The sequence below is a fragment of the Vollenhovia emeryi genome, unplaced genomic scaffold (assembly GCF_000949405.1).
Source record: "Vollenhovia emeryi isolate VEMERY1.0 unplaced genomic scaffold, V.emery_V1.0 DF939152.1, whole genome shotgun sequence".
Lineage (NCBI taxonomy): Eukaryota > Metazoa > Arthropoda > Insecta > Hymenoptera > Formicidae > Vollenhovia > Vollenhovia emeryi.
The window spans coordinates 1,102,333-1,129,372 of NW_011967214.1; the positions used below are offsets into that span (position 1 = coordinate 1,102,333).

General features: G+C 42.4%; 3 protein-coding genes across 16 annotated transcripts in view; 2 read left to right on the forward strand and 1 right to left on the reverse strand.

Annotated features, from left to right (window-relative positions):
* Positions 1-19,484, forward strand: part of LOC105565451 (histone deacetylase 4) — a 145,665-nt gene extending 126,181 nt beyond the window's left edge. For 9 of the 10 annotated variants that reach the window (XM_012018671.1, XM_012018672.1, XM_012018676.1 and 6 more), the window contains 13 exons: positions 4,998-5,123; positions 5,538-5,617; positions 6,802-6,908; positions 9,076-9,210; positions 9,928-10,025; positions 10,113-10,250; positions 10,955-11,279; positions 11,526-11,966; positions 12,185-12,454; positions 12,686-13,032; positions 13,238-13,792; positions 14,286-14,425; positions 14,544-19,484. In XM_012018671.1, the coding sequence (XP_011874061.1) occupies positions 4,998-5,123; positions 5,538-5,617; positions 6,802-6,908; positions 9,076-9,210; positions 9,928-10,025; positions 10,113-10,250; positions 10,955-11,279; positions 11,526-11,966; positions 12,185-12,454; positions 12,686-13,032; positions 13,238-13,792; positions 14,286-14,425; positions 14,544-14,607 (2,826 nt within the window). In that variant the 3' untranslated portion in view covers positions 14,608-19,484. The remainder of the gene's footprint in view (positions 1-4,997; positions 5,124-5,537; positions 5,618-6,801; positions 6,909-9,075; positions 9,211-9,927; positions 10,026-10,112; positions 10,251-10,954; positions 11,280-11,525; positions 11,967-12,184; positions 12,455-12,685; positions 13,033-13,237; positions 13,793-14,285; positions 14,426-14,543) is intronic. The other variant, XM_012018670.1, reaches the window with a different exon arrangement.
* A 230-nt stretch (positions 19,485-19,714) lies between these two features.
* LOC105565453 (transcription elongation factor S-II-like) lies at positions 19,715-22,228 on the reverse strand. Of its 2 annotated transcripts, none has more exons than XM_012018680.1 (4): positions 22,048-22,228; positions 21,296-21,473; positions 20,868-21,223; positions 19,715-20,750 (listed from the first exon to the last, which is right to left on the reverse strand). In XM_012018680.1, exons 1-4 carry the CDS (start codon positions 22,114-22,116, stop codon positions 20,415-20,417), a joined length of 939 nt encoding a protein of 312 aa, XP_011874070.1. In that variant the 5' UTR covers positions 22,117-22,228; the 3' UTR covers positions 19,715-20,414. The 2 variants fall into 2 exon arrangements, with proteins under 2 accessions (XP_011874070.1, XP_011874071.1); XM_012018681.1 differs by having other exon boundaries at positions 22,037-22,054.
* A 122-nt stretch (positions 22,229-22,350) lies between these two features.
* LOC105565454 (protein claret segregational) lies at positions 22,351-26,631 on the forward strand. 4 transcript variants are annotated; one of them, XM_012018684.1, is made up of 6 exons: positions 22,351-23,192; positions 23,269-23,356; positions 23,634-24,622; positions 25,063-25,360; positions 25,483-25,757; positions 26,154-26,631. In XM_012018684.1, the coding sequence occupies exons 3-6, from the start codon at positions 23,634-23,636 to the stop codon at positions 26,575-26,577; spliced, it is 1,986 nt and encodes a 661-aa protein (XP_011874074.1). In that variant the 5' UTR covers positions 22,351-23,192; positions 23,269-23,356; the 3' UTR covers positions 26,578-26,631. The 4 variants fall into 4 exon arrangements, with proteins under 4 accessions (XP_011874074.1, XP_011874072.1, XP_011874076.1 ...); XM_012018682.1 differs by lacking the exon at positions 23,269-23,356; XM_012018686.1 differs by lacking the exon at positions 23,269-23,356 and having other exon boundaries at positions 23,735-24,622.
* The last annotated feature ends 409 nt before the right edge of the window (positions 26,632-27,040 follow it).

Sequence of the window (27,040 nt, forward strand, 5' to 3'; positions counted from 1 at the left end):
AGCCTTTTTGTAAACTTTCCTAAGCGCGCGTTCTCTCAATGATGTTGAAATATCTTATCTCTGTCAAGATGTTCGTTTGCGTTAAATATTTTTTTCGCGCGTGTACCGAGAGCTCTGCAAATCGATAATCTTTCCGCATCGTATAGCGCGTATACGCCGTGAAGCTCGTTAATCGTTCATTATGCATGGATTCGTCGCGTCGTATAATCTCGCACATGTAACATCGCGTATATTCGTTATAGAAAATTACTATTCATGGACGAAACGAGGTATAATAAATTAAAATAGACACACGCGTGAAACTTGTTTTCGAATAATGCGACTTGGAGTTAATCTTGTCAGTTTCTCACGTACGCAACTGCATTGTTGTTACGCATTGTGAATAAGGCTCGGTCCAATTAGAATCCGAGTAGATGAAAATTGGCCGAGTAAACATCCGTCCATTGTTAATATCCGTTAGTAGTTGTGCATTAGAAACTTGGAGGTTTGGAATAGTATATGAACTGAGCGAGCGAATCTTATTACGCGGATCTTTTAGTAATTCTATCAGTTTCCATTTCCAATTATTTCATCAAACATTCAATATGTTGTCACGCGCCTTTTAAGAGAAACGTTCCTCCTTTGTTAGACTTTTATTATTTTTAATCAGGGAAAATGTGGGTCTGCTTTGCTGTCGTTTGCTGTCATCCTCGTTTCCACGTAAAATGTATAGAAATGTAACCGTATGAGCTACTACGAAATCTCTTTTAAGGTTTTATTCAAACGTTTCTATTTTTAATTCGAACACGTAGAGAATTTATTGTAGAATTAACAATATATTGTTTGTAACTTTTATCACGTGGCGCACTGAAATATTAAGAATTGCAATTTCTCTCGTCAGTCGAAAATCTAGCATCCAAAGATTATAACTTTGAAAGATATGCGATAACTGCGAGGTCATTAATAATAGTTGGATTCTTCCAATGAAATCTGCAAGAGAAAGGGCGTATAAAGATTGCATCGCGTGAAGATTTAACAATTACCATATTTATTTTACATATACGAAATCTTTAAAGCACACGATCCCTTTTATGCCAAGACCGTGAATGCGCAAATCTTCACAAAATAATAAAATAGTTAAATAATTAAATTCAAGTCTGAGGTAAAAATTGACTTCCAGTTTTTACTCCAGGCTTAAATTTAACTATTTCATGAAAATTCGCACATGGCTTTGGCACAAAAAGGACAATACATTATACTACGAAGCTTAGGCCCGGTTTCACCAAACGTCGCTTAACTTTAAGCTCAGTTTGGTTCGTTTTTCGTCTCTTTCCAACTCTTGCTTTAGAAAGAGGCAAACACGAATTAAACTAAGATTAAAGTTAAGCGACGTTGGTGAAATCGGGCCTTAGTATTTCTCATTTATTTTTATATTCGCAAGCAATCTGTATATAACGTAATCGTAAATTTTTTTCCTAAAATAGCACGTGCTCTCTTTACTGTCTGTCGCATACATAGAACTGGACGTTTCAAATTCAAAATCGAGTGAGAACGAATTCGAGTGAAACTCAGCGCACAAATTCCGTCTCGATCTCCGAGTAAAATCGAAACTTCTTCTGAACGAATTTACAGACGAGACACTCTCTCGGTTTTACTCTCGTCCCAACGTTTCCTTTTTCTCCTCTTCGAATACCCTCCGGATCCCGAAGTGGGCCCCGTCGCGCGCGCGGAAGTGTTGACTCACTCGCTCGCACTTTGGTCGATCTCTCGTAATGTCTACGCTATTTTCGGCAGCCGAGATACGTAAACACACAACGGTGCACCTGTGGCGCGTGCCGACGTCACTTCCGCCTCGCGGTGTTTGAAGCGCAAGAGGTGTTAACAGGTGTGCACAGGTGTTCCTGGTCTCGCAGGTGGATTGCGCGCGCTGATTGTGCGACCGTACACAACGGGCGAGCCGTTCCGAGTTGCTTTGTTGGCGCACCGTACTTTATTAGCCGTCGCGATCACGGCGTTTTCTTTCGGCCACGTTGCCGAGCCTCGTGACTAAAGTCCTGCGTCCACGATGCTAGAACTTGGACCAAGTTCGCGGACACGGGCCATAAGCGGACGAGGCGTGATTCTCGCAGCACTGCACAATCACTAACGACAAGGTCGACGGAAAATGTTAAACGCAACGGTATCAATTGCACTGCGTCCAACGGTGAAAAAGAATTCTGCCGTTACGCATTCAGCCAATATGTAATCGAGAGTGAAGTAATTTCCTTCCTGGTAATAAATTTACGAACAATGCATTAGAATAAAGCTCTATGCACAATTTATGCAGATAAAAATTACGGAATCGCTCGGAGAAAGATTTACGTCTTGCTTCTATCGCATTCACACGCATTCGTAAAGTCGAGTAGGCAAAAATCCCTCGTAAGAGCCAAAGAGGTTTTTTATTTCTGTGCTGTAACAAGTTATGTTGGTTGAATAATGGAACAAACGTATCATTTAACGTCTATTATTCACAAATGTGAAATCTGTCATGACGTACAAAATAGTAAAGTTATTTTTCGAAAGACTAAAACTGCAGGACTGGAATACTGCAGTCTTCTCTCGATATTAAGATTGACTTTCCTATTAAGCCATTCTGCTATGTCACTGTTGTTACATCGAACCTTTTATTGCGTATACAGGGTGTTGTGTAATATCCGCCTCACCTCTTATTTACGGATAGAGCGGATTAGACTGAGTTGAAAAGTCCCGTAGCATTTTGCAATTTTCGCAATGGTTAACGAGTTATTAATTATTAAAGGTCGCTGTCTTAGCCCGGCCTACCGCCCAATCCAAGCGCGCGACGTGATCCGGCCGTCCCGCGATTGGCGTTGCTAGACGCGCGGGGAGTTGTTTATGACACACGGCAACGATTACGTGTAATAATTGGGCGGTAGGCCGGGCTAAGACAGCGATTTTTTATAATTAATAGCTCGTAAACTATTTCGAAAATTGCAAAATGGCAGAGGACTTTTCGACTCGGTCTAGTCCGCTCTATCCGCAAATAAGAGGTGAGGCGGGTATTACACAACACCCTGCATATTTAATATTGAATAGCACGCATATATTCTTCATCGCGTTTAATGCAAATTACGTGCATACATTTTACACATAAAATTGTGACTCGCGTTAAAAGTATACATGACAAAAGATGAGATCGGGGACGAAGTGGTCTTGCTCAACCGTTCATTTACCCACTTTAGAGATTTAATAACAGCGTACCGGCTGAAATCGATGATACGAGAACACGAGGGCGAGAAAGCGATTCCGCGCGGAGGAGAGCGGCCGTCCTCGTTAGAGACGGCGAGCGTTCCACGTGCGTAGCGGATATTAATTGGCGAATAACGAGACGCGCCGCGAACGAGAGCGATGCCAGAGCGGAGAGTAATAGAGCCCACGGTCGCGTGGCTCGATGTCGATGAACTCCGGGAACGCGACTTTTCGTTTTCCGCAGCGGGAATATCGCGAGACCCGAAAGACGGGGGAGGTGGAGGGTAACTTTTCGCGGAAGTAAGACGCGATTTTTATTGACGCCAATGTGTTATTATTCGGCGGCGACTATTAATAAATATTTTATTCTCGCGACTGTTGTTCCATACGACGAGCCTGGTATGCGTGCACGAATACGAGAAAGGAGGGGGGCGAGGCAGAGACGGGGGGAGGAGGAAGGGGGAGAAAAGAGAGGGGACGTGCGAGAGAGAAAGGGAAAGTGTTTATCGTGCGGGAAAGATTATGTGATGCGCGATTAGATTAGCTTGACGTTACTTGCGTGCCTCTTTTTTTCCATTTTTACGTAATTACTCGCGCGGGGTGTATTTTACACCCTAACGTCACGTCTCAATTTTCATTGTTTTCTTCCTTGATGATTTGCAATTAAACAAAGGCCTCTGCCCGCGCTCGTATTTTCCCCGTGATATCCATTGATACATCTCGGAGCAATGCGAATAATATCGCCAATAATCTTCACTGACCCTTCTTTTTCTTGTTCTGAATTCGATGAAGCTGTCTTCGTACTTCGTTTTTGCTTTATTGTATTCTTGTATTTCGTTGCGAACGAAAATGTCTCTCAGTGCGTTCTCATCTCTTGTAATTCTCGCGAATGGCGCGTCCCTACAGAAGTTAAATTGAAACCGCACGTGTGACTCTTTTTCGTCTTGTTATTTCTGGAAAGTTGAGTTTTATGGCAGCAAATTGAAAATCTCGCTCAGCATGTGGATCGGAGGGAGAAACAGTTATGGAATATACTATATATTGCCGGTAGTCGGTTTCGTTGCACGAGGTTCCGGGCGTGAACTTTGAAAACGCGGTATCTTCCATGCGAGGAAAGCGGGTGCGAGATAACGTATGGAAAATTACCATTGTTGAATCCCATGGCCATTGATGCAGCAGCTGTGCGTGGCGTCTCGTAATCGAGCTAAAGCCGCCGATAATAACTCGGGGGACACGGTTTGCGTCATTTACAGACGATGATTGTTCGAGCTGTGTGAGTTACGCGCGCAGTTACCGGATTAAACAAATTAAAACGTAGCTTCCGAGGGGCGGGGGGGGGGGATCGGATCTGAATAAATACTGCCCTTGCGAGCACCGTCGCAATTACGTTAGGCTCTGCGCACAACGGAGGAAATATCGGGAATAAATATGAAATGTTAAAAGAGAAAGGAAAGAAAGATTAAATATAGCGCGTATGAAAAAGAATAAAATTAATAAATGTAGGAATTGTGTCGCACAGTCGTAATCCAAAATATTTATGTTCCAGCACTGGCTTTAAGCAAATTTAATATTTATTCCTATTCCTAATATCTCCTGTAACACGCGCAGACCCTTGTCCTCGGACTCTAATTTCGATCGAGGTATAATCAGGAGGCCGGTTATCGGCGAATGTTCTTTCCGATTTCATCCCTGTTTGCATCCCATAATGATCTCGGGATGAAAGAGTCCACGGGAGAAAAAAATGAGTTTCTAAAAGTTTATCTCTGCCGCAGCTCTGGGAGCAGCAGAAGCAGATGGAGGAGCAGAGGCGAGAGAAGGAAAGGCTCGAGGCCCTCAGAAAGAAGGACAAGCACGATCACAGCGCGAACGCGTCCACAGAAGTCAAGGAACGTCTTCACGTAAGTCTCGATCTCTTCCTCTGCCGTTGGACGCGAAATAGAAATTTCTAGCATTTCTCAGCCACGAGGGAATAGCGAGGGATTGCCTCTTGAGTCTCACATATTGAGCGTTATTAATCACGAAGTATTGGTTTATAACTTTTATAAGTAACGCTCGATGGTCGAAAATAAAGAAAAGCGCATGGACAAGTTGGTCGGGCAAATTTTATGAGCTTTCATTTCTCATTTTTCTGTAAAGTGGCACTCGATTCGTGTTGAAAAGAAGCTTCGATTAATCGAGGAAGCAATGTTAGTCAGCCGTTTACGAGTCCGTTCAGTCAGAATCGATGTAACGAATTGGCGTGCGAGCGACACGCGTTCTGAATTTAACGCGAATCCTATAATTCTCTGTTTACGAGGCGCTTACGATTACAGACTTTCCTGGTGAACAAGAAGCAGAGAGAGGCGGCTGCCGCGGCGAACGGAGCAGTACCCGGCACGCCAGGATACAGGTGGTAAGATGGCACGATTAAAGAATACGCGAGAGGTGGAGCGGAACGAAATGATGGAACTCTGGTACATTTTGAGGAAATCCTCGTAAATCTGAGCGAGACGGAAAAAGACACTCTTCGAGCGCGAGCAAGTCGAAATAGAACGCTCCTTATATCGTTCCACTTTCGATAACTGAAGTTAAAACAAGTTGCATTGTTCTCGATGCTCCGATCAGACGGAGCATCCGTCTGTAGGACGCGTCAAATCGAAATTTGCACGTCATTTCGGTTCTAATGGGTCGTCGCGATTGTCGTCGCTAGCCTTCTCCGCCGCCGACGAAGTAACGGTAATAGCACAACCTGGCCCAGTTATCCATTTAGCAACCGCCAATGTGCTCTCGACATTATTTCCTTGTCTCTGCCAATGATAACTTCGTCTTAAACATGTGCACGCGATACTCGAAAGGTATATTTTTTTTCACCCAAGTTCTCGAGAAATCGTATTGTCTCCAGTTTGGGAAAATAATACCACAAGTCGTATGCAAATTAGATGATAATATTTAGCGGAAATCAAATTGTTATTCGACGCAACTGACTATGAAATTTCCTTTATTTTCAAAAGGACGTTTTGGCCACAAGTTCTTTTCAAGTTTACAAGCTTGATCGCCATCAATATCTAAGCACGTAAAGCGAATTATAACTGCAATTTTATTACATGTATAATCCGTGTAAGCACTTATTCCATCTACTTATTGATCAATCAACGATTTATTTGTTGTATTTTACATTTCATTTTTATACGAATGGCGTAACCATATCAAATTTGTAAACTTGAAAACGCTCGAGACCCATGGACGAAACGTGGTTTTTAAAATAAAGGAAATTTCATAGTCAGCTGGGTCGAATAACAATTTTATTTCCATTCGATTATTCACTGGCGAAGAGAAGATGCTTTTGAGAATAGTATTTAGTTCGGTAAATAAATTCAAAATTTTAATATTGTTTCAACAACTCATTCAGTACATCATATAAAATTTGTACATTATTATGTACTTACATTATAATGACGTTGCAAACGTTATATTACTTTAAACTAAGAAATCGTACGTCAGAAAGCAGGCAAAAATCTGGATGCAAGAAAATAACTATAATTTTATTCGTCAAACTGATCAATCAGTATTTATCAGCACGGTTTTACTTTCCCTCAGGCTGCAACCGCAATCGGAATCATCGAGCACCACGAATGCGGCCCATCCATATCAAATGCCGCAGTTGCTCCAGAAGTTCGGCGACGATTTCCCGCTCAGGAAGACAGGTAATTGCTCCGAGATGTGCCAATTAACTCATGCATATTTCGTACAGGTAGTTTGTGTGCCAATAGAATGTCTACTAAAGCATGGTGTTTCGATGTTCGAGAAACGAGTTGAGTCCCAGAAAAACAGCTTACGCGTCGACGCGATGTTTGCTTTCTTTCATCATGATTTTATCCGAGAATATAAAGAAAGGCGATGATTTTCCTCGACAAGATTCGTTCGCTCGGATTATCCGCGGACAATGCCATGCAATTGGCAAATCGACACGTCGCGTTTCATCTCCAAATTAATTATAGGCGAATCTCCAATTAGTCTCTGCGAATATCTGTCCCTTCTTCACGTGACACTTTACGTCTGTCTGGCTTTAATGAAAATAAAAAAGGAATTGAGTAATAAGCTCGCTGGCTCACTTTAATGTCTGCAGCTTGTAATTTATATTGGCCAGTTGGCCAGCGAGTAACGTATCGCTAAGTAACGTATTATCTTAACCGATACACGTTTATTTATGAAAAAGGTGCTAACGTGTGCAGTGTATGTCCGTAAACATGGAAAAAAACACTTGCAACATGGCGAGGAAGCGATACGGCTTGTCCCCTCAAAAGTTACCGTTTAGCGTCGCAGAAAACATTTTATTCTACATATTCGATTTATTTTTTATACGGAATCGCCCTAAATTTTGACGATTACTGAAAACAGTTTTATGAGAAACTGGAAATTTAGGCACAGCCTTGATCTGCGAAGAATTTTTCGAACTTTTCGATACAACGAACAAAGGATTGAACTTAAAAGAGAAACAAAAAATTTACTGGTTCGTACTTTAATATTCTTCAACGGAAAACTTTTTTGTATGAGAAGTGTAGCGATAATATATAATGATAGATAAAAATAAAATTACTGATTTTTTTCGTATCCTGCATACTGCTGGTCAAAAGTTCAAGATCACCGATTGTGTCTTTATTATCTTATTCATTGCTCGTAATTCGTTTTCTTAAAATTGAACAACGCCAACTACAACCGACCTAAATACAATGCCTTAATTTTCAAATTAAGAAAAAATATTAAATAAGGCATGAAACGGACTTTTGAACAGTGTTTGAAATATTTTTTAATTTCTCACACTTTGCCGGCACCGTATTGGCATTTTCATTTTACACACGTGTAATTTTATATATATCTCTGTAATTACATACAAAAGTTTCAGTATTTGCAAGAATAATAACAATTTTAGACATTTTTTTACTTTCTATTTTAATTGTGCAACCCTAAAATTAGATCGCTTCTCTTATCGTTCAGCACAAGTTGAAGCCTTGCGTAATTTTGCCGTGCAAAAAAACTTCCGTCCTCATTATCTCACATGAGAGCTTCGTTCGGATAATCGAGGAGTCAGAGAGTATCGAAAATACTCTTCTCTAGATTACAGAGAAGGAGGAGGGAAGAATGTAGAGGACAGTCCCCTATTATGAGATAGGATCCTAATATGGGATAGCGGGGCTTCTGTTAAATTAATAGGCATCATCGGTTGATTCCACTACGAATTTATTGCCCTTGGAGCGCAGTCTGTTTAGTGGAAAATTCACCGTTACGTTGTGTGATCGTTGCAAAAAGAGATTTTTTATTGAATGCGGGTGCTGAAAACCTGCTGTCTCATATATTAGAAACCTAATAGGTGGACTTTCCTCTACGTATCTCGTGATCAGAAATAACTAGTAACTCAATGTGTCACAGACTGTTTGGCCTGACTTCCGTTTTAATAGAAACGAATTAATAAACAATACTTTTGCAAACGTGACGTCAACATTATTAAATTTATTATCGCTCATTCTCCACGTCATTTTTTCATATTTAATCGCCGCGACACAGTGACATTTGGTCACTTGGCCGTGGTGACTTCTACCCTTTACCTGTAAATCGCGCGTGCCATTAATTATTCGCCCTTCCGTCCAGGCGAGTGTCACGTGAAGGTCCTATAGAATCCCGCTCGCGATCTTCTTCCGCGATACCGCGAACGCCGATAAATCGATAATACGAGCGAGCGAACGCGAGACTCCGGGGTTCGTACCGCTTCGCGTTCTTGCCTTCCGTCCCCTTTCCTCCCCGCCCCACCCCCTCGCCCCCCCCCCCCGCGGTATGACAATGACCAACTAACAACCGGCTGAAAAAATTGGCCAGCCTCGGAGCCGAACTTGCTGAAGGTGCGACTAAAACAGCGCTTGGAGAGGAACATGGCATCGAGAAACTCACCCCTGACGACACGCCGGAAGGACCGCCTGACGTCGCACCTCAAGCGGAAGTCGTTATTAGCAAGTATGTCCCTCTCTCTCTCTCTCTTGCTCTCTTTCTCTCTTTCTCTCTCTCACACACACACACCCACACATACTCAAAAACATATACACGCGCGTGCGCGAGCTCTTTTCAAGAGAACTACTCTAGAGTATCCTAGAACGAGAGTTCTCTCCACTTTCCTCTCCGCGCGAGCACTCGCCAACATTATAGCATATATCTTTCTTTCATTCTGCCCTATCTCTTACCGCAACCCCGAGTGTTCGATTAATCGACTGTTGAGTTTTGGATGTTTGCTACTCACTCTTCCGTAACGGCATGAGCGAGCCTACTCTCTGATTAACATATGTAAATTAGCGCTAAAACTGTCCGCGGGAGCATTTGAGCGAGCCGCCGCTGACGAGGCTCCCCCGAGTAGCGCGACGGAACGGGTGGCGTCCAAAGGGCCGCTTTTGGACACGCCTTTGAACGCCGGTCTTGGACCGGTTTCCCCGATGGGTCGTCGCAGTGGAAACTTGCACGCGCGCGTCACACACCGGCGGGTGCGGAGAAGTCGGTTCGTTTCCGGTGCATCATCGAGTACGTCCGTCGTCCTCGCGACCAGCGATCTCGCGTGCGATTTCCGGGCCCGATCATCATCCGTTTGTTCCGCGTTACATTGTTCTATCGCGCGACGACGAACACTGTTCCTCCCTGCGCCCCTCACGCCCGGCCCCGACGCACTAATTGTACGTTTTTCAGACCCTGGCAGCAATCCCGAGTCCGGGCCTAACTCTCCACCGACCGTGAACAATTCTCAAGCCAGTCCCACCGCTGGCAGCAACACGGCGATACAGGAGGTAAGCATCGACAGTACCGTTTTACGCTTTGCCTCCTTGCGCGCCGCGAAAATTCACCGCGGGACATCTCGCTCTGTTTCGTTGCAGGAGGGTGAAAATCCGGCGTATGGGGGACGTCTCACCAGCAGTAGTCAACAGGGCAGCCTCTCGGATCTTTCGCTCTTCAGTTCGCCGTCCATGCCTAACATCTCGTTGGGCAGACCTCACGTACCGTCGAGCTCCTCGGTGAGTAGATTTTTCATCGAGGACTCCTCCTTTCAACATGCGCCCTTTTACGAACGCGACAATTCAAGGTTGATCATTTTCTCTGAAATACGCACGGAGAGCAGTTTCTTTTAGAATTTACCCTGGAAATCGTGTAAAACAACTTTACGAGAGTTTTCTGAAATTTTACCATATTTTATTTACTTAGCAAATTGTGTGGTAAAATTTCAAAAAACTCGTATAGCTCTTCGAAATGTATTGTTCCACGACTACATGATTTTCAGGATAAATCTTGGGAGAAAATTTTCTCCGTGTATGTTTGAGTACAGGCTGTCCCGCTTTTAATAAAAAACTGCGTATCAACCGATCTCTTTCGCAAGATCCGCAAGATCGTATTTTGAGGGTAAATCGAGGGATGAGTGTAATGCCATTTCGAACAATAATAGCACTCTTAATACTAAATTTGTGATGAAATCCATAGACAAAAAATAGGGTAAAAGACCGATATCCCGAATAAAATAAAGAATTTATGCAAAGCGAACGTCGCGAGAAATAATAGGATATTTTTGGCACTCAAGTTATTTATTACATTAATTCTGAGTAGAGTCCGTACCTCGCGTCGTTACTTATCGTTAAAACGATAAGATAACATCGGTAATTTTAGAATCTTCAAGTGTTTGATCGACGCGCGTTCGCTAACCAGTGAGCTGTTCCTTTGTTCGCAGAGTGGGACAAAATTGGCACCGGTCTCGGAAGCGGAAGTGCGGGCCGCGTTTACGGCGCGCTTCGGCATGCCGCTCACCGGTCAGATGCTGCACAGCAACCTGCCGTCTTATCCGTCCCTGACGGTGATCGAGGGCGAGCCGACGTACATCCACAAGCAGATGCAGAATCTACAGGAACAGGCGGCGCCGCCGTCCGGGACGGTGGGCGGCAACAGGCAGCATCTGGCAGCGGCGGCAGCGGTGTATCACGCCGCGGTGCCGATCACGGACACACAAGTGGCGCACGCGAGACTGCAAAAGGCTGGTCATCACCGGCCTTTAGGTAGTATGTTCCCTCTTTGTCTTCGTAGAAGTTCTTACCGTGCGCGTGCCCTGTTCCAATGGACAATGGTCTCCGCCGAGAAATGTGACTCTTACCCAGGGAGCGAGGCTGAACTTACCGGGATCAGCCGTCCAAAGTTTCCCAAGGGACCAGTCCTTACACGAAACATAGCACGCGTCGTCCAGTAACTCCTCTGCAGCGTGTCGGGACACAAGCGTTTATACGACCGTTTTCTTTTCCCTCATCCAGGTAGAACCCAATCCGCACCCCTGCCGCTGGGTCATCCGATGCTGCAGGGCGGTATGATGACGTCGTCCTCTCACTACGACGAGTATCATCTAACGGAGAAACAGTTGCACGATCAACAGCACAAAATATATCTGAAACAGCAGATCCGTCAGACCGTTCTGACGCGAGCGGGCTCGCGCGGCCAGGCCAATCAGCTGGACGAGGCGCCAGAGTCCGAGGAATCCGAGGTGATAGATCTCACGGGCAAGAAGGACCATCCGGAGGAGAGCGAGATCTCGAAACAGCAGAGAGACCGCGAACAGTTCCTGCAACAGCAGAGGGATCTCATGATGAGACACACGTCCCAGACGAATGACTCGACCACCTACGTCGGAGGTTTAAGTAGGACTCAATCGGCCAGGCCGCTCTCGAGAGCACTGTCGAGTCCTCTGGTACATCTAGGTAAAATTTCAACCTTCTTTTCTCACATATGTATGAGGCGCTAAAGATTTTTTATTTATCTCTAATATTGTATGAAATCCGTATGGCAATCGAACGTTTCCTTCTAGTTAGATTGCAAAGAGAATTGCCGGTTTTGTTATTTTCAGCTTTGGGTAAATCTAATAATTTTCAAAGAAGTTGACTACTTTTTCGGCTCATGAAATCATTTGTCTCTAAAGGTCCTCAGGGTAGCGGCAGTGATATCTTCATGCGAAGTTCTTCGCATCGGCCCACCACGGGATTAGCCTATGATCAATTAATGTTGAAACACGCGTGTGTCTGCGGGGATACCGTCAGAAGCCATCCTGAGCACGGTGGCCGATTACAGAGCGTGTGGGCTAGGCTATCGGAGACGGGCCTGTTGCAACGTTGCGACCGAGTGCGCTCGCGCAAGGCCTCACTCGAGGAGATCCAAACGTGCCATAGCGAGGCTCATGCACTGTTGTTTGGTGAGTCTTCTTCTTTCCACTTTATTTTATATCGGGCGCATGCGACCCACGCGATCCGAACGGCAAGTTCTCGAAAATCGGTCATGCGAGGAACACGTTAATTCACAAACTATCGGTAAAACAAAGAGAAGTAAATTGTAAAATTTTTTTTGTAATGACCCTTAAGTGCTAAACCGTAGAATAATTGTGCCAACAAGTAATGATATTAATCTAGTCCCGTGGTGTGCGCAGGAACGAATCCGATGAATCGACAGAAATTGGATATGTCCAAGCTGTCGCAGTTGCCTATCAAGAATTTCGTCCGGCTCCCCTGCGGCGGAGTTGGCATCGATTCCGACACAACGTGGAACGAGCTTAATACCGCACCTGCCGCCCGAATGGCAGTAGGATGCGTTGTCGAGCTTGCGTTCAAGGCGGCACGGGGTGATATTAAAAACGGCTTCGCCGTGGTGAGGCCTCCCGGACATCACGCAGAGACCAACCAAGCCATGGGCTTCTGCTTCTTCAACTCGGTCGCGATCGCAGCGAGACTACTTCAACAGAAACTCGACGTTAGAAAAATTTTAATCTTAGATTGGGTAAGAGTCATTATTATCGCGCGGCATGATTTCTTTGCGTCGAAAATATGTTGCTGTGATTTTTAATTTAAACGGCTCTACATCGTGAAAATAAACAACGCGATATGACAGATCGAAATTGTAGAGATTGGACTGAGATTCTATATACGCCCGGACAGGCCATGAATGATGAAGTATTATATCGCGCATCTTGTATGTTCTTCAGGACGTTCATCATGGAAACGGCACTCAGCAGATGTTTTACGATGATCCGCGGGTGCTGTATTTGTCGATACACAGACACGACGACGGTAATTTCTTTCCCGGAACTGGCGGGCCTACTGAGTGCGGTGTTGGCGAGGGCCTTGGTTACAACGTAAACGTGGCATGGTCCGGTGGCCTGAATCCGCCCATGGGCGACGCGGAGTATCTCGCGGCATTTCGCTCGATCGTCATGCCGATCGCCAAGGCATTCGATCCGGACATCGTAATCGTCTCGGCCGGCTTCGACGCGGCTGTGGGCCACATGGCGCCACTGGGTGGCTACAAAGTCAGCCCGGCGTGCTTCGGCAGGATGACGCAACAGTTACTTAATCTGGCGGATGGCAAGGTCGTCCTCGCCCTGGAAGGTGGCTACGATTTAACGGCGATCTGCGACTCGGCGCAGGAGTGCGTTCGGGCACTGCTCGGTGACGAGCCCAGTCCGATCCGGGACGAGGAACTCACGAGGATTCCTTGCCAAAACGCCATGGATACCCTGCAGAAGACCGTCGCCATCCAGGTAAGCCGAATATTGCGTCATGTAATTGAATCTCCTCGTTCAGAAACTGAGCGATTTTAAGTTTTGAATTCCCTTCAGTGTATACTGTGCATCAGTTTGTCGTTCTTGAAACAGATTTATGGTTTACCCCTTATCCCTTTATTCGTAGTTTTCAATTCTCTGAAGATTGGATCTAAACGCGGAATAAATTGCATAGTCGATCTTTCTCACGCAAAGCCACATGCCATTTTATACCGACTTCCTTTCAGCGTTCATTCTTATTTTCCCTAATGTGATTTGTAGAGTGAAAGTCTTATCCTGCATGCAATTATTTTGAATGCAAAAGAAACCGAAGGTAAAAGTACCACTTGCGCAATACTCGGTACAGGCCAAAAAATCAGATTTAGCGTTTATAGGATCGTTGTAAACTATTAGAAATAATTTGTGTTTGCGAATGGTACAAATTAAATTATATTTAGTTCATCATTTGACGTAGTGTCATATTATTTCGTAGATGTCACACTGGCCTTGCGTAAAGCTCACTGACCATACGATCACAATGAGCGCTATAGAGGCGAGCCAAAAGGAACACGACGAAACGGAAACCGTGTCCGCAATGGCCTCTCTATCTATGCAGCAGCCTACAAACCTCACGTTAGTATCAAGCATAATTTTTTCATCGTCTGTCTCTGAGATTATTAAATATTAATAATTTGTAATTAAACCTTATACTGTGCAATTATATTATATATTTATTTATTTAAAACGACAGGACCACGCCAGAACATTCCCGAGAGGTTTCCGAGGAGCCGATGGAGCAGGACGAGGCCAAATGAGGTGTATGAAGATCATTCTGCTAGGTATAGAAAGCATAAAATAATTGCACGAAACTGTGTAAATGCTCTTTGGGGTCTCTACAAGTGCATTTCTCAGTGGGGATCGAGGAACTCGCCGTCATCACGCGTGGCTGCTGTGACAGGCGCATGATCAGCTACGAATGTTCCACTTGCCGGAACGCGGTCGACGACGCGTGTAAATTCGTGCGCAGTCCCCGACTTTAAGATTTTCGAACATTTTCCTTTTCAAATAAGACGATAGATAAACAACGGCCAAGTAATAAGGAAGAAGTGATCTGTAACGTTTCGGGAGGCTAATGACAATTTTTTGCGACTGCTACGTCGCAAGCTCGCGGACCTCCCTTTCTTTACTTTTTTTTGTGCTAGACGCGAAAGCGCAAAAGTTGTTTGTGAGTTTTTGCAAATGTTTCTATTGCACCTCGCGCGTTTGATGCGCGAAATTGTTGTATAGTTAGCTATGGATGACAAATTGTGTTTGTCCATTCTACAGATTTCTTTCTTTTTTTATTGTGGAACACAAGATTTGTAATCTTTTTAACGAACCGCTGTTAACGTTGTTGAGATGAACTCGAGCCGCGCTAAATAGCTTTCGCCCACCAAATTGGCTATCGCTTGATAAATTTTCGATCCCAGTGTCTTATCGACGAACAACGAATGGTTTTCGAGACTTGATGTAAAACCTGGAATGGAAACATTTTGTAATATTATTAGCAAACTTTTGTCTGGATGGTACCACTTGTTGTGAAAAACAAGACTTGTAAATGAAGCACATTGTCGTTCGATGATTCGGTGGGAGAAAATAAATTGTGAACACTTGTGTTTTTTGAAAATGACAAAACATCCGCGAATACTTCGTTGACGTTATTGGGGTGAGGCGTCGAACTTTCCCATATCTGTATAAAACAAGTCTGATGCATCGTGTTGCCTTGGATAATTCGCAGGAAGAATTAATTAATTCGTGATAATCCATGTATATATTTTTGAATGCTAATCGCGACCTCGGACGTCTGCTTAGAACACTTTCAACGAGCCGTATTTTAGCGAAACATTCAGGGAGACAAGTACAGGGAATTATGAGAAAGAGCTGTGTTAATGCGACATATGTATATCTCGAATCCTAGAGATTCTTTTTTGTATTGCGCTTATTGTTACAAACCTAACGTGGACGCGCTATGAATACATCGACCATGGGATGTATGATTTTTCGATACAAACGATTCACGAGAACGTCGGCATCTTTGTGTACGAAATCGCTTTTCTATGATTAGGAGTGTACTTCCTATAAACCATCAAATAAGAAAATTAAATAGAAATAAAATAGCAAGTTTAATGGCAAGATAGCAACTTGAATTGTTATGAGCGCTCGCCGTTTCTCTCTCATAATAGATAAATTCGAAAGAAGGAAAAAGAAGGAGAGAACAGTTCCGATAACATAGAAATATATATATGTGTATATATATACATATATTATACGATTTTAAAAAATTAAATATTTTATATACGGAAGTTCTCTTCGTGTGGCGATCCGAAGAGGTTTTCCATTAAAAATAACGATTTGCTAAAATGTGTAAGAAAATTATAAGAGAAGAACCGACGCATTGGTAGAATAACTTCATGTCGTGTGATTCTTTCTGAATAAAATAATGCGCGAGCATGTCGCGAGATGCACAGAGTTTTCCCTGGGGGTGAAGGAGGGTATCGGACTATCTAATCGATGTGCATAAAAAGAAAATGTTCTCCGGATTCCTAGAGATTTTCACGCGTACGTCAGGCCTCGCTAGAAGAGTTCGTGCAATAAGACCGATTGGATAACAACCGTATATTTATAAAAGACAGTAGCGTTTAGATGTATTTTCTCCGCCTTCAACACGCGCGATCGACACTTTATGAAGACGCCGCGCGTCCGCGCATCGTGCTGGTCACTAGCGCTTTCATTGTTTCATTGTCGTCCGATTCGCTTTTCCTTGTTCTTCGGGCATTCAGAGTGTGACATAGCGAGAGCTCCGCAGCGTGTGAACACTTATCTCTCGAATCGAGGCGACAAAATTCGTAATAATGTTAAAGAAAAAAGAATAAAAGTGGGAAAGAAGAAAAAAGTTGATGTCTAGATCCTAAGGCGATATTAGATCGTGTGCGCGAATAATGTGCGAACGTATATGTGCGATATCACGTGCACGCGGATAAAAACGTGGTTGCACACCTGCCGTACCAAAAAATATGCTGAATGACGCTGTAACATATTGACTGTCCCGCGAGACCACTTTAGCTGCGGTCAGATGATGCGTGATAATCTTTTGATTCTCGCATCGAGAAAACGAGGTGACTCCAGGTCGGAATTGAGCCTAGGCTTCGTCCAGATCGTAATTTTGCTATCACCCGATTAAATCTACGACAAGCTTGCTCCCCGAGTTTGCGTCGCGGCTCGATGATAACTCGATTCCCTTGAACTTTGGTTCCTACGCACGATCGTTTGTAAAATTAGTAAACCCAATGAGACGTATACCTGTTAGAACGCGCGTCAGTTAAGAGACTTTTAAATTGGAAACGCAGAGGGATTGACGTTGCAGTTGGTCGTTTTACCTTCGAAATTGGTAACGTGGCTCCGCAGCTCTTATCGAGCCTTCGCTGCATGGAAATCCTCGTTCTATCTGTTACGCAAATCCGGTGCCAACGACAATTATACGGCATGGCCGCATGTTCCCACGAGCACGTGCGATCGCATCGATACACACGTTAATACATGTTAATGTTTTCAAGCGCGCGAGAGAGCGCGGAATGGACCGAGAGTGTGTCGTTTTGACGAGATTTCAACAACTATGGCTTCTTGCTGCGAACAAAGGCTGGTGTGATTTTTGTGATATTTTGTAAAAAGAAGAAGCTAAGCTATATATGGTTAATTAAGCGTATACGTCGCGGGGAGATGTGTGTAAGGGAGGTGGAAAAAGAAGGTAAATATAATTCACAGATACAAGCATTTATTTTTGTGTCATGCATTTTACGGGAGGAGAGAAAAGGATTAGAAAGAGAAAAAAAAGGAACAAAGGTGAATATAAGAGGAGAGTCTATTGATAAAATGAATTACACGAGGATGCATATATTATATATCGTTCGTCATGCAAGAAATAAAGAATATATCTATAATATGCATATATATATGTGCATATATATATACATAAACACACCCACACTTACACACACATACTCGTACATATATATATATGTATATATTCAAATATACCGATATATGTACATTGTATATCCGTGTACCGCAAGAATCTCAAGTGTCTGTTAAATGTTTGTTCGAAAAAAATTCACTGAAGAAACGTGTAAAGATCGACTCGATGTATATTAAGTATAAAGATACGAGTCCAGCCTATGTGTGTATACAGTAAGTTAATTAATGAAAGAAAGAGAGAGAGAGTGTGTCTGCGCGTGTGTGTGTGAGAGAGAGAAAGGAGGAGAGGAACGAACGATTCGTGGGCACACCAGTCTGTCATTGAGCTGAGACAGCGATCAACTCTATTGTAATATTATCGAGAGGTAATTTTAGACATGCGTGTATATCTGTTTATAATTTAAGAGCGAGTCTGTCATCGGCGGCGCCCACCACGTGGTTGTCGCGTCGATCAAAGCGAGGGGTCGCGCTCGTTCACGTTCAAGAGGGCGAGCCCTTTCTGACGTTTACAGAGAAAAGAAATACTGCGTATTCTCATCGCGGGCCTACAAACATCACACCCTGGTTGATCACGTTCTCGCGTTCACTCGCGATATTCCCGCCTGTCCTCCCCCCCCCCCATCCCTGACGTATGCTTCATTTTGTCGTCAGATTGTCGTGCAATTATCGTGCGATCGTATCCAAGTAACCGAAACGTTGCTCCGAGGAAACCTGGACTTGTATCCCGCTGAAGGCACATCTGAAAAGACTTCCGTTCGCGCAAGGTTCACGTAAAGATTTGCGATCGCTGATGATCAAACTGCCACGTTTAACGCCAGATGTAGGATACGAAACGCAATGTCTTAAACATTACTTGACCCTGTATTCATATCTCGTACTGAATGCTAAACGTGGCTATCCTCTAATTCGCGTTCGAGATAACGGAGGGTCTCGTCACGAGATTTTCCGTATGGCAAAGTACAAGATTAAATCGTCACGTTCGACCTGCGTGGTACGAACGCGGATTTTGACCTTTCTCAAATTTTGCGCCGCTTGGACAGAATCTGAACGATCGACGACGTTTTCGCGCGAGTTTTGTTTGGTACGCAAAAAAGCGAGAAACTTACGACATTCCGGTATCATCACCCACGGCAAGTTGATACAAACTAGATGTAAATGACTATTAGGTTCTTATCCAAACGCCGAGTATAAATGTGGATTTTAATAGAGCTCTACTGTTACGTTAGCATACACGTATACACAAACACGCACACACACATACACACATACACATGCACGAATATACTGTCTATATTGCATAAGCTTAATGTAATAGTCATAAATTTTTTATGTATATAAATGTACCTCGTAAACTAATTTTAAATAAAAAGTATAGTCATTGTGTTAAACGTTACAGTTCATCAGCGTGACTGATATATCCTATATGATTGTGCCTTGATTAAAAATGCAGCACACAATAGTTCGATGGGGTGACTCTCGCAAATGTGACAACCACGTTCAAGAGTAAAGTGCCTTAACGTTTCAGTTCTGAAAAAATCAATGTACACATTTGGATCACTGATACGAACGTAAACGTCACATGCATATATAATATTATTGTCCGAATTTATTTCTCATAACTCTTTTTCGTTACTACTGTGAGCTTTTAGTTAAATTCAATAAAATTCACACTATCTCATAATCTTTTATTACTTTTCAACGGTGTACTTTCCTTATATTTCACAGCGTTACATTTTTAATTTTATTTAAAAAAAATTGATTCACTTCGAAATACATGTATACATTCGGTAATTTTTCAACTTTAATTTTTCATCGATTTCAGTACTCTCGAAATAATTCCATGGTAAGCACACCAATAATTGCAGTGATTGCCGAACGTCGCGCAGAGAGGTAATTGAGAAAAGCTCGAACGACAGTGTTGTATCTGTATATTTCAGACTTGTAGATACAATTTATAGCTCTTATAGACATCTGCATTTCAGCAGTGACAAAGTGTGATGATCTACTTATATCACACAATTATGCACACAATCGTAAACTTGCAGTGGGCTGAAGTAAACTCAGAATCGCAATCGCAGTTAGAATAAAAGCGCATGAATTAAAATGCCGTTTAAAAAGATACATTATTTATTATAGATGTTCTCACGCTTTCCCGAGGAGCATTCAGATTTCCATGAAGCTCTGATCTAATGGAGCGGTTTTAATATATACAATAATGTGAAAACGTACTCTTCGCAAAGACTGTCACTACACTCAATGAATCCATGTACACTGCTCATCTGTGTAATTCGGTTACTCAATCGAAAGAAAATTTCCGCAATTGTTTCAGGTAATCTTTAGAACATAGACCATGCAACAGATGTAAAAAATCTTTACAGCATATAATTATCTTTAGACTAAGATACATGATTTTCTGAACAAAAAGCCAGAGATATTCGAAAGATAAAAAAAATGACGGTGTACAGTGCCGAACAAAGTTTCCTCTTGTAATGCGATAATCAAGAAACCACAAGTATACAATCTTTAATTTAACTTATAAGTATTGAATTCTAAGCGGATGATGCTTGATACATTTCGTCACGGTATAGCATAGGTCAAGAAAAACAGTAGCTTAGCAGAACTTCCATCGGTTTCCGCATTCGTTACACAACACGAAAGTGGTCATCGGCTCGTCGGCCGAGCGCGTCTGCACTTGATTATATGTGCAGTTGCGCTTCTTGCATTTGCCGCACTTGAGCAAGTCGGTCTTGGTTCCCTGCACGGTGGCGAGTTGCGCGTCGTTGATGGCCTCCTTCTTGAACTGCTCGCGTAGCTGCTTGATCTCGTCGCTCGCCATTTCTTCGGCAGTCATCACCGCTAATCTGGCAGGCGTGATCGCACCCACTAAAAAGTTTGTCCTTAGAGTGGGATTCTTCATGTCGCGCAAATTAGACACTCTGCTGCGTACCTGTTAATTCAAGTAAGCAAAATTATAAATACACGCGATACAACCAGCGTAGATACCGTTACATTATACGCGCAAGGCTTCGTGCGCGAGATAACGAGATAATGTACGTTTAATTACCCTATTTTTGTATCTGTTATCGGTGTTCTTAAATTCCCCGTAGATCGCCTCCTCCAATTCTTCCGCCAATTCTTCTGGACTGGCACACCCCTCGATGACTTTTCCATCGACGCGCAAAGCCGTCGCCAGCAGCTCTCTGCACTTTAATCTGACCGCGTCTGTTGTGGTAGGAGCGGGGAAAGACAATTGTTTCCTTTGAATATCTTTGACGGGTTTATCATCCTTCACCTTTGCTTCGACGGCGTCCGTCGTATCTTTCTCTTTCTTCTGATCGTTTTCCTCTTTCGCTTTGTCCAGTTTTTCATCCTTCTTCTTCGAACTACTCGACGACGTGGAGTCTTTCTCTTTATTTGACCCTGACACCAGATTATTAATTATCTATGTATAAAAACCAATTATACATTTTAATCACACACAAACACACGTACCAGATAAGAACTTTTTCCAGTTCTTAATAAGCGTCTTAGATAAAGAAATAACTTCCTCGTCCCTGCTCGATTTCCTCAAGGAATTCACAGTCATTCCAATGCGTGTCTTAGTCAAGAGCTCCAAGTCGACAGGCAGCTTCTGAAGTATCTTGAGCAATTCCAGAGCCTGCTCCTGGCCCTGATTAACAAAGACGTATCATAACCATCGTGCGTACCACTTGCACAAGGCAAGCAGCTTCGTTTTCAGGTAGTACAATTTCGACACGGATATCAACATTCCTACATATGTGTACACATTTTATTTTCCAGGGACAATTATAGCAGAGAATATGAAATTACACGACTATTTACGACTAATAATTCTAATTACAACAAAGGTATCTTGCGCAAGCATCACCCTGCGACAAGTGATAAACATTGAATGATACAATATTGTGAGAAACGAGTTAGGGACTTTTAAGACTCAATCGCGCGGATATAGCAGGTACATACGTGTGGAGCGAACTGGACGCCATGCAACACACTGTGTTCCACGGGTAAACAAACACGTAGCGCCCGCGACGTCGCGGCGATCTTGCCCACGCGCGGGTTCCTCGCGTTCGCGCGCGGGCGACGGTGCCACTCTCGATCACTCGTCGAGAGTGGAACGGCGCGTTTCCCTCGCGTCGCGCAACGGTTTCCCCAAACTCAACGCGCGCGCACCCCTCCGGCCAGTATACTGCGGATCTTTAGTTTACTCACTTATTACTCACCGTCTCGTCACCGCTCGACATCTTTTTCAGCTTCATCTGAATACGCAACACTTCCTCCTCGGCGCTCATCGTCGTCGGCCGCACGGCTGGCTCTCGCTGCACCGAATCTGTTATAAACAGGCGCGAATCCGAACGACAACACTTCCCGTCGGACGCTCTCACGGCCGTGCCAGCCGTGATTGCTGGCTCGCGACACGACCGACACGAAGCGGCGAACTCGGTAACTAATGGCGCCAAGGGAATCGGGTCGACGCGATGACGTCATCTTCGCGCCCTCTCGTTTGAAAGTTCTATTATGCAGGATTCACACTGGATTCGATATCCGTGTACGACGTCCGATATCTAATACGATTGAATTTTACTTTTGGTTTCTTATTGGATCTAAAAGTGTAAATCGATCATATTGGATGTCGTATGTACGTCGTACGTCGGATATCGGATTGAGTGTGAAAATATTAATTTGATCTTTCTCTCTCCATTGAACAAGGCTGCGTCACGTGTCGCGTCATGCGCGATAATTCAATGAGCGTACAGCGTGCAACCGAAAGTCTATGGCCTAGTTTACATCGTGCACTTGATACGCGTATCAAGTAGTGTATTTGAGCTGATCAGCCAATGATTAAACTGATTTACTAGTTATTTACTATTTGATACGCGTACCAAGTGATCGATGTAAACTAGGCCTATTACTTTTCCACAAAAGCGGTTCGTTGATTGGATTAGCGGGCATGACGCGACGCGTGACGCGCTCCATGGAAACGCAACCTTATTATAGGGACTCTACTCTCATCATGTGTGGTATTCGTGAAGTGGTGCACAACCTGTCCATATCTCATTGGTTGCACGCATACGATTCCCCACCAAGGAGTCAAGTTCAAATGAAGCTATCGTTAACCGTCGGTGCTAAACGAAACTGGTGACAACGTTTACACAAAGGGGCGAAGCTTGTAGTATTCTCCGCTCTGTGCTCGATTCACGATTACGGGAGTCAGTTTTCCCTCACGAATTGAATTCTAGTTTGTAAAATGAATAAACATGTCGATGTTACGTGAACTCTAGGTAATTGTACAACGTATAATAAGTAGAGGATTGTGTGAGAGTTGTACTGCAATTGGAGAACTGATTGTGTTATTGTGAGCGGCGAGGTTTGTTGTGTTTTGCTTTATTTTTGTTAGTCTAAAGATATAACATTTAGTATAGAGCTAAGTTCTTTCCGTATAGCTTTTAATATTCCTTTAATTTACTGCATGAGGTATATATTGAGTTTTTGAAACGCATGCCATCCGAGTGAGTGCACACGATGTAATCTGTAAGTATATTATTGAATAGCGTTGATTTAGAGGCAGCCCCCCTTTCTTTCGGTACATGCATGGTTTATTTAATATATTCATTTCGTTTCCCATATAACACAAACTTCCAAGGGACGTCCTCAGAACATCTTTAGGATGTCCTTAGGACGTAGAATGTCCTAAGGACGTCCCTTGGAAGTTTGTGCTGTATGGGTTTCTTTCATATGTTAAACGAACTAAGCTTTTACATTTATTTGATACTTGTAAATTATATCTATATACTAATTATATCTACAGATGGAATCCCGTTTACCAGTACCAAAAATAAAAGTAAAGCAAGAGACTAATATAACGAATGTAACTGCTAAGAATAATAATCATAAAACAATTACAAATAGCGACAATATGTCAGCGCCAACATTGACATCAACGTTAAAGTCAGCGACATCAACATTGGCAGGTCCTGCCAGCATTAAGTCTACAAACGAAAACAAGCCACCGATAAAACCCTTAAATCGAGCACAAACGTTATGTCCAATTACCCGACCAAACAACGTAACAACGTTAAAACGAGCAGCTACTAATATCGCACATGGAGATGCGAAGAAGCCTTATATCAAACCTGTTCCTAAAGTTCCACGAGTGATTAAGCCAAATAATGTTACAGCAAGCAAAGTTAACAGAGCTGTCCAGAATGACGTAGATAACGCAGGCAAGCTTAAAAAGTGGGACCTACGAGGTCGCTTGGCGCAGACGAGTGGCAAATTAACAGCTGCGCAGCAAAAAAATAAAGACATGATATCGAAATGCAGTGGGCTCGAAGAATTGGTGAATAAGCTACAAGCTGGTGAAGCTACGCACAATAATAAAATGGAAGAACTTAAACTTTCAAACAATAACTTGACTAGCGAAGTTGAGACTTTAACATTAGAACTATCGGCGATTCGGAAAAATGAGGAAGATATGACAAAACGTTTGAGGGAATTAGAAGAATCGTGCACAAATCTTTCTTCTGCATTGAACCAATTTCAAGAAAAATCACGGACACAAGAGGTATTGATTTCGGAGCAAACTGAGGAACTAACGACTTTGAGAAAAGATTTAAAACTTCAGCAGGAGCTAAACACTGATTTGAATATCAACAAGGAAGAACTGAGAGCATTGACTCACAAAATGGACAAAGAACGCAGGGTATTACACAACACTATTCAAGAATTAAAGGGCAATATAAGAGTCTTCTGTAGAGTTCGTCCACCAACTCAAAAAGAAACTGAACAGATGAAAGCGTAAGTAAATGTGTTTTGTAATTATTAGAGAAAATTTATTTAATTATTAACACAAGAATATAGGACTACTTTTTGAACGTGTATCTTACAATTTTTGCAGAACGAGAACTATTCTTCGTGTGTATTTTGCATAATGAAAGTCCTCTATTATGAGATAGGATTATGGGATAGCGGGGTTTCTGTTAAATTAATAGGCATCATCAGGTGATTTCACCATCAATTTATTACCCTTGAAGTGAAATCTCTGTTGAGTGCAAAATTCATTGTTCGTGTAATCGTTGCAATAAAAAATTTCTGATAGAATTTGGACGTTGAAAACCTGCTATCTCGTATTAGAATTCTACCTCATAATAGAGGACTTTCCTCTATATCTTACTCAAGAAAATAAAATTATTTTAATACTTAGACTTATGTATTTGCATGACTATTGTTTGTTACAGGTTGTGTAACATAAACTTCATCGACGACTGTACCATTGAAGTAGGTAAATCGGATGGATCGGATGCAATGAGCTGCAGTGGAAAGCAACGAGGAACAAAACAAGAATTTTCATTCGACAAAGTATTTGCTCCCAAAGCTTCGCAGGCAGATGTGTTTGAAGAATTGTCCCTTTTAGTGCAATCAGCACTTGAAGGATATAATGTTTGCGTATTTGCTTATGGCCAAACTGGTTCTGGTAAGACGTACACTATGGAAGGCGAATGTGGATTAGAGATCGAAGGCATGATACCTAGAACAGTATGTATTTATCACATAGTGCTATGAAATTGATAGACATGTTCCAATTTACATTATACATGCAATTGTTTCAAATAGAATGTTCTTTAAAGGGAATTCGAATTATTCTTATGTAATTTCAGGTACGCCACATATTTGTAGAGATGAAACAATTCGAACTTCTCGGTTGGGAGTATCGAATAGAAGCAAGTTTCCTGGAAATTTATAATGAACATATTATCGATCTACTCGATTGTCAACCAAAGATGCACGAAATACGAATGGTTGACAGTAAAGGTCACGACTTATACGTTAGTAACCTTCAGATTAAAGAAATACACAATGCAGAGGAATTATACGCGTGCCTACGTACTGCACAACGCAACCGAGCTGTTGCGGCTACTCAATCAAATGAACGGTAAATTTATTTTACATTTATATATTATGTTAGAGGTTTTTTTTTAATGAAGAAAAGTTGAATGATCGATCTTTGATCTCACTGTTAAGCTCGTATAATATAGGATCTCTGTTAGTTTAGCATTTTCCAATTTCTAGTAGTCTTTCTTCATGTAGAGTCTTCCTTACTTCCTTATCGGAATGTACGGGATAAGCGTTAAGATTGAACCCAAAACCCTTCACTACTAATCATTCATGCTCACAGAGCTATGCATCTTATAGTTTACATTGCAATAAGAGATTGCAACAAGCAAAATTTGTCTTTATCTTTTTAATTAAATAAGTAATGATCAAAAACGTATATTATACAATTAAATCTTTATTAGGATGTAATTTAATTTAGATAATTGCGTTCCAGATCATCTAGGTCTCATTCGGTAGCAAGAATCCGATTAATTGGTACACATGTTACAAAACAAGAGGTGGTAGTGGGAAATCTGAATTTAGTCGACTTAGCCGGGTCGGAACGTTTGAAGTCTGAAGAAGCTATTAGGACTGCAGAGACAAAAAACATCAATAAGTCTTTAGCCAATCTTGGCAACGTGATTTTAGCTCTTTTAAAGAAACAGGAGCATGTACCTTATAGAAATTCTAAATTGACCCACTTACTCATGCCTTCTCTGGGAGGCAATTCGAAAACGTTGATGTTATTAAATATATCCCCATTAGACGAATGTTATAACGAGACGTTGAATTCGCTGAGGTTCGGTAGTAACGTTAACAATTGCAAGACTGGACATGTAAAGCGAAGCCGAATGATCTTGCAAAATACGAATATTTAAATTTAGACGTATGAAGTTTTACAAAATAGTACTATATTACATATTTTAAGACGCTCTATTTTATACAGGGTGAGGGAAAAGTACCGGACCGGTGAAGTATCTCGACAAATATAGGAGATACGGAAAAATGTTTCAGACAAAAATTGTTCATATTAAGCAGTAGAATAAGATAGTATAATAAACAATAGGGAGTTTCATTTAAAAAAATGACAGCGACCTCTATATAACCATAAAATTTATTTTTTCGAAAATTAATTTTACCATTATATAGCCCTTTTAAAACCGTACAACTTTTGTCTGAAAGACTTTTCCGTATCTTCCATATTTTTCGAGATATTTCACCGGTCCGGTACTTTTCTCTCACCCTGTATAACTAACAATTTTTATTATTACAAGTGTAATCAAAGTAATTAAGGGAAGCGTGTTCTCGCGATTGATGGCAAAGCCACAATGAAATGATTAT